The 6336-nt window shown below is 45.5% G+C and overlaps 1 protein-coding gene across 1 annotated transcript; it reads left to right on the top strand.

Moving 5' to 3' along the window:
* Nucleotides 1-1137: 1137 nt before the first annotated feature.
* SNRPF (small nuclear ribonucleoprotein polypeptide F) lies at nucleotides 1138-2881 on the top strand. The gene is made up of 4 exons (XM_042026070.1): nucleotides 1138-1260; nucleotides 1434-1559; nucleotides 1941-2005; nucleotides 2587-2881. The coding sequence occupies exons 1-4, from the start codon at nucleotides 1258-1260 to the stop codon at nucleotides 2651-2653; spliced, it is 261 nt and encodes an 86-aa protein (XP_041882004.1). The 5' UTR covers nucleotides 1138-1257; the 3' UTR covers nucleotides 2654-2881.
* Nucleotides 2882-6336: the final 3455 nt, after the last annotated feature.

Consider the following 6336-nt stretch of genomic DNA (forward strand, 5'->3'; position numbering starts at 1 on the left):
ACTTTTCATATATGCTAGTTAACAGGAATTACAATTCCATCTGCTTCACTCCTACACACTCATGGTGCCCCTGTGCGTAAGGACAGTCTGGGTCTGGAGAAGATGGCTTGTTGCGTCAACAGCTTTAAATGCGCAGATTTGAGGAGGTGATAATGGTTTTGCTTTCAACACTAGGGCACTAGACTCACCTATAGAAAGTGAAGTGTATTTTGGAAGTGAAGTCCGTAATAGTTCTGTCACTGACATGTTAAGTTTCCTGAATGTGTGTTTTCCACATTCAGCACCCAATACACTGAAGATCAAGGGAATATGCTGTATGCAGGCACAGAAACACACATTGTGGCATTTGATGGATTTATACCTAGAGTAGTAGAAGACATTAGTGAGGGTGCGTCAAATTCGTAAACGGTACAGACATCGGTTCAACATATTTGCCTGTCAAAGGTTAAGAGTCACATACTATAGTCAGTGCAGGACTGACGTTTCACGACTCTCTCTACACCCAAGAAAACCTCCGGAACATCGTTGCCTGGGAGTCAAATGACACTGACAGAGAATTCGCACTTATGTGTCTTATAAACTCTGAGATTTCCGATCCTTGCGTGTGGAGTCACGAAAAGGTGCTGGCCCGCGGACTTATTTTCACAGACGGATGGACACCGCCAGGCTTTCACCGCCCGCGGGGCTCGCAGGCACCAGCAGGAGAGGACGTCAGAGCCCTCCCGTCCGGTGCCACGGCCACTGCACCGGTCAGGGGCTGCCACCTCGTGGGGACGTGTCCGTGCGGAGCAGCAGGGAGCGGGCCGCGCTCAGCGGGGCGGGCACAGCCCGAGGGGGCGCGCGGCGCTGCCCCGCAGGCACGGACACGGGGCCGCGCACAGGGCACGGGCACAGCGCGCGCGCGCACGGACGGGGCACGGGCACGCGCAGGGGGCACGCGCTCACACCTCCGGACTGCCCCCCGTCGCGCGAGCGCGGCGCGCCTCGCGGCAACAGCGATTGGCTGGGACGGGGGAGCGGCCGAGCGGCCCGGCCAATGAGAGAGGCCCGCGGCGCCCGTGAGCGAATGGGCAGCTGCGGCTGCGGCTCGGCGCGTCGGGACCCGCCAGCCTATGGGGAGCGCGGTGCGCGTGAGAGGTCAGAGCGGGGGGGCGGCGCCCCCGGAACTGAAAGCCGGAGCGGAGCTGCTTCCCGTTGCCTCCCGTTGTCCCGCGGCGCGCACGAGGGGTTCCCGCGTGGGCCTGCGCTTCTCCCGCCATGGTGAGCGCGGGCGGGAGCGCGCTGGAGGGCGGCGGGAGCCGAGAGGGGCGGGAGCCGAGAGCTGAGAGGCCCGGGAGCCGGGAGGGGCGGGAGCCGCGCCGTTACGGGCCTGAGGCGGACGGGCGAGGCGGAGCGGGAGGCGGGCGGCGCTGACCCTGTGCTTCCCCCGCCAGAGCCTGCCCCTCAATCCCAAGCCGTTCCTGAACGGGCTGACGGGGAAGCCGGTGATGGTGAAGCTGAAGTGGGGGATGGAGTACAAGGGCTACCTCGTCTCCGTGGACGGCTACATGAACATGCAGGTGAGGGGCCGGGGGGGTGCCTGGGGCGGGGCGGTGCCGGCCCCCGGCACTGTGGATGGAGAAATTACGGATGCCTCATCCCTGGAAGTGTCCGAGGCCAGGTTTGATGGGTCTCTGAGCAACCTGGTCCTGTGGAAGGTGTCCCTGTCCATGACAGGGGGTTGGAGTGAGGTGGTGCTTAAGGACCTTTCCCGCCCATGGCCGCTGTGAGCTGGGATGATGGCCGGTTCCTTGGTGGGGATGCGGTACCGGCTGGGAGCGGGGCCGCTCGGCCCTCCCCGGTCACTGTAGCCGAGCCCTGGGCTGGGGGCAGAACCGTGTGTGCTTTGTGAAGCTGCTTTTATTAATGTCGTTTGATTTTTTCCTCATTTTCCTTTCAAGCTTGCAAACACAGAGGAGTACATAGACGGTGCGTTGTCTGGACACCTGGGTGAAGTTTTGATAAGGTAATTGAGGTATTTATTTATGGTGGGGGAAGGCTCTTTCTAAATCGTCTCAGCACTTGCAGAATTAAAACTTATACGGGTGGGTGCTGTGTTTCTTATCTAATTAAGATGCCAAGTGTAGCTCTTACAGGAAGGCTATGAGTTTGTCTTTTATATTGAAGTCCCTTCTGAGAGGAGGAAAAATGAATTTTTGAATATATTTAAAGAAGTATTTACTATCTCTTTTGTGGTGACTAAGTACTTTAGTTTTCCACATTATTGTATATCTGTGAATCCTTTGGCAGTGTATACTAGTGCATTGCAACTGAAAACGTTTCACGTGCTTGGAAGTCACACTTGACCGTAACTGTCCACCCAAAAGTAAAAAATTTTTTGTACAGCATTGGCAACGTGTATATATATATATAAAGTTGAACAATTTAATGTACTATGTGGAAAAGGTGTACAAAGTCAACAGCAGCATTTTGTTTGGTAGAACTTGGCTGTTGCCAGGCTACATTCAATAAAAATGCTTAAAGCATGTTTTATGTGGGGAAAATTATAACATTTATAGCTAAGGGAACTTTTGGTTCTATTTACAGGTGCAATAATGTTTTGTACATCAGAGGTGTGGAAGAAGAGGAAGAAGATGGAGAAATGAGAGAATAGTGTTTTGTATTTCTGGAAATAAACTTTTTTTTCTTTTTGTTGTTTTTTGTATTTTTGTAGTAAGGTGTTTACTTTTTTTCCCATTGTGTTTTAGTATGGGGGAAGTTAACCCTTTAAAAGGTCTTTAATCTTTTATTGGTGTCCCAAAAACTAATGCTGGAGGAAAACCAGGTAATTGTTTCAATTTAAAGCTGAAAATATTAAAATGAAAACGACTATTTAAACACATTTAATCTTTAAACCTGTTTATAAACCATATGGAATTAGCCAGGAAGACTTCACCGCAGGTGGGGTGTGGAGATCTGTTATACCCCAGTATCTCTCAGGAATATTCTGCTGCTTTGAGGCATGAAGCTTGAAGTGTGGCAGTACAGACATTAAGGAAGGACAAATTTGTATTGACTTAGTAGCCACACAGACAGACAAGAGCCTCCTGGCAGCTGTAGAGATCCACAGACTTCAGTGGCATTAATAGAGTTGAGACAAGAGACTGCAGAATGGGAGTGTGTTTTGTGAGTCTCTGCTGGAGAACGGAAAGGATCCTGTGCTCCTCCTTGGTGTGTTATGAAGTAAGAGAAGATGTTCTGGATAAAAGCTGCACTGGTTGTGGCTGCAGTAGGTGTATGTGGAGTGCAGATCTCCAGGCCTGTTGGCTGGGATCACACATCCTTTCGGAGACAACTGGAGTGGTGGTTGCTTGGGGCTGCTTTAGGATAGAACACTGGTTATGTGAACTGGGGGAAGGACACCAGCTTGTCAGGATAGATCCTGCAGAGAAACACCAACCTGTTTCTTTCTCATGTTGGAAGTCATCCATGTAGCTATCCACGTGTTCCTTTAATATTTGCATATGTAAGTCCATAAAGAGTGAAAAATCATTTTGGATGTACTTGCAAAGGTCTTTCATTGCTTAAACCAGACCCTTCTCTTTGGCAGCGTTGAGGCTTCGCAGCTCTGCTGAAGTACTCTGCAGTCCCATAGGGAAAAGAAAAGAACTATTTAAACTAAAATCAGTACCATCACCAGGATAAATGAGTACTTTAAAATTGGCAATGAGCTTAGGAAACCTCAGAACAAGTAGATGTGTTCTTAGAACACTTTCGGCAGGAATGAGAGGCAAAAAAAGCATCTCTGGTTTGCAGTGCAGCACATCCTGTTAATGACTTCATGATGCCATGTCTGGTTTTGCAGGGGGCTGTTGAGAAATGAATCAAAATACTGAGATATTTATTATGACCTTTCAGAAGACACAGCTGATGAATACTCTTATCTAGATGAAACCACTATCTAGAAAAAAGTAAAAAAACAAAAAAAAACCCCTGAAAATGTACAGTAAGATGAATAATAGGAAAGACAAGTGGACTTACATTTTGGAAAAGCAAGAACTCAGAACTAAGAAAACAAACATACTTTTCTCATGTAATCTATCTCCCTCTTTCAGACAGATAAGCTGCTTTATATTCTTGAGTTTTCATCCTCAACAAAAGTGTGATCCCTCACACAGGTTTGCATTCTTACGAGATTTTTTGTTATACATGTTTTTTTGAAAGTTACATTCCTTAGACTTCAAACTCAGACCATTTTACTTTTACATAGCACCAGGCATCACTTTGACTAACTAATACCTTGGTGCGTAACTTGAGAACTAATCTTAGTTTAGTTATGCTGCAAAAATGCAGGCATGTGTTTCTCTTTGCTACCATCAAATGTTCCATTCATTTCAGTGGAAGAACCCATGCAGATAAAGTTAGACAACAACTTAAACATGTGCTTAACTTAGATCTTGGTCCTAAACGGTGTGGTAAGAGTTGCAGTGCAGGTGAAGATAAAGTCCTCTGAATATATCAAAATAGTTGGAGCTGGTCCTTAGCTGGTATGGAGTAAGCCCCATAAATACCGATTTTTCATCTCTTTGAAGCAAGTCCAAAAGGCAGAAGAACTGCAAATATTCACTTACGTGTGTATTAAAGACACAAATAAAAGGGCTTGTGATTTTACATGTTAAATATAAGGTACATTAAGTAACTAAAAAGTGCTTTCATGTGATTAAGTTGTTCAAATCGTTTATAGGATAAAAGAAATTGGAGACAAAGTAGCAGAACATTCCACCAGGAAGATTATGCCCTGAAAACCATGTATTAAATATGGTAAAAAGTTAGGTGGTCAAAAAGAGCCTAGAAATAGTAAGGCATAACACATACCACATGTAGTTTTGAGCTTCTTTTTGTGTGTTTCTCGTTTGAGTATAGGTTGCTTGCTGTTTATTTTTTACTTGGAAACCTTCCCATTCCTAGGAGTATGCAAAAAAGAAGACCCTAAATCCTTATTGCTAAGAGACAAAATGCTGCAAACTCCAGTTCTGTATTGTGCAGATCACAGACTGCAAAGAATGACAAGCTTTGGCCAGAAGCCCAGATGCTGGAATTGTACCAGTTTCTATGGCTGGAGGTGCCCACATCCCGCTCCTGACAGAACACAGGTGCACACAAGCTCTCCTTTTCCTTAGCTGCAGGTTTTGTGGAAAGGAAACCAAGGCACACAGGTTGGCACAGTTGTGCTATGCTCAGGGAGAACAAAATTGTGTCCCCTGGAGCAAATTGTGGTGTTTCCCCAAAAGGTTACCCCCTCCCTGGGCCCTTACGGAGTTTGCCAAAGACAGATCTGGGAACAGAATATTCAGAAAGCTCATCTGAGCAAATGCAGTGTTTCCGTGGTTTGAGAGGTGCCAAGTTGTTCTACACAGAAAAAAAATTGCAGAATTCACTTTCACTTTTGCAAAACTATGCAAAAAGTATTTGTAAATGTGATGTTAAACTGAATCCGACATGAAGGAAGCCAAAGGTACATAACAGATTTGCAATTTAGTTTGGATCTATTCCACATTTGCAAGTCACTTTCATCCATGTGATGCAATTTCTATGTTTGATCCTGACGGTCTAGTGACCTCTGCTGCTTTTGTAAACAGGGAAACAGCATTCAGCAAATTTCACTAGTAATTAACTTGTGTTAAGGCATGCATAGTGTCTGCTTTCAGGACATTTCATCATGCTAAGTGTATTATTGGAAAGGCCTATTTAGTGGATGAAAAAACTAATATATAAATTTAAGGAAAATTTAGCCAATATTTGATCTGAGACTTGTCTCCAGCTTTGGGCCCTTTTTATTTAATTACAAGTTGTTTACAAGAACAGACATTCTAATGTAGCTCTGACAGTGGATTTGAAAAGTGGTCCTTGAGGAATAAGTGTATCATATTATCATGTAAAGCACCAGCAAGAAGAGATGAAATCCCTTAAATCAATAACCTGATACTCAACTTTTTAACCTCTACTTTTCCTGGGATTATTTCTCTCATTATTACTGAAAATGCCACATTTAAAAATTATTTTCAAAGAGAACTTTCACTGGAACATTAAGGTGATTTAAAAGCTCTGAGTTAGGCAGGGTTTCTCTAGCATCCTACGGTCCTCTGTTTACATCCAGTGAATTCTGCCAGCATTTCAAAAACACAGAAGAGTATTTAGAATCTGTACTTTTTGAATCAAACTCTAGAATTTCCTGAGGATGCAACTTAGAAACTATTCCTGTACTTACCTTTCTGGGCAGTGTTCTTAAAAATAGGTCAGGCACATCATGTGTCATAGGTTAGCAAGCATAGTCCCGGAAGGGACGTCCTTGCTAAG

Source organism: Corvus kubaryi, unplaced genomic scaffold (genome assembly GCF_017639235.1).
Source record: "Corvus kubaryi isolate FWS band 111438036 unplaced genomic scaffold, C.kubaryi_AGA036_p1.0 129, whole genome shotgun sequence".
In the NCBI taxonomy this organism is placed as follows: Eukaryota; Metazoa; Chordata; class Aves; order Passeriformes; family Corvidae; genus Corvus; species Corvus kubaryi.

Coding starts and splice junctions, on each gene's coding strand:
- SNRPF (XM_042026070.1), top strand. Junction 1,560..1,940: donor ACGGCTACATGAACATGCAG/GTGAGGGGCCGG, acceptor TTTCCTTTCAAG/CTTGCAAACACAGAGGAGTA. Junction 2,006..2,586: donor CTGGGTGAAGTTTTGATAAG/GTAATTGAGGTA, acceptor TTCTATTTACAG/GTGCAATAATGTTTTGTACA.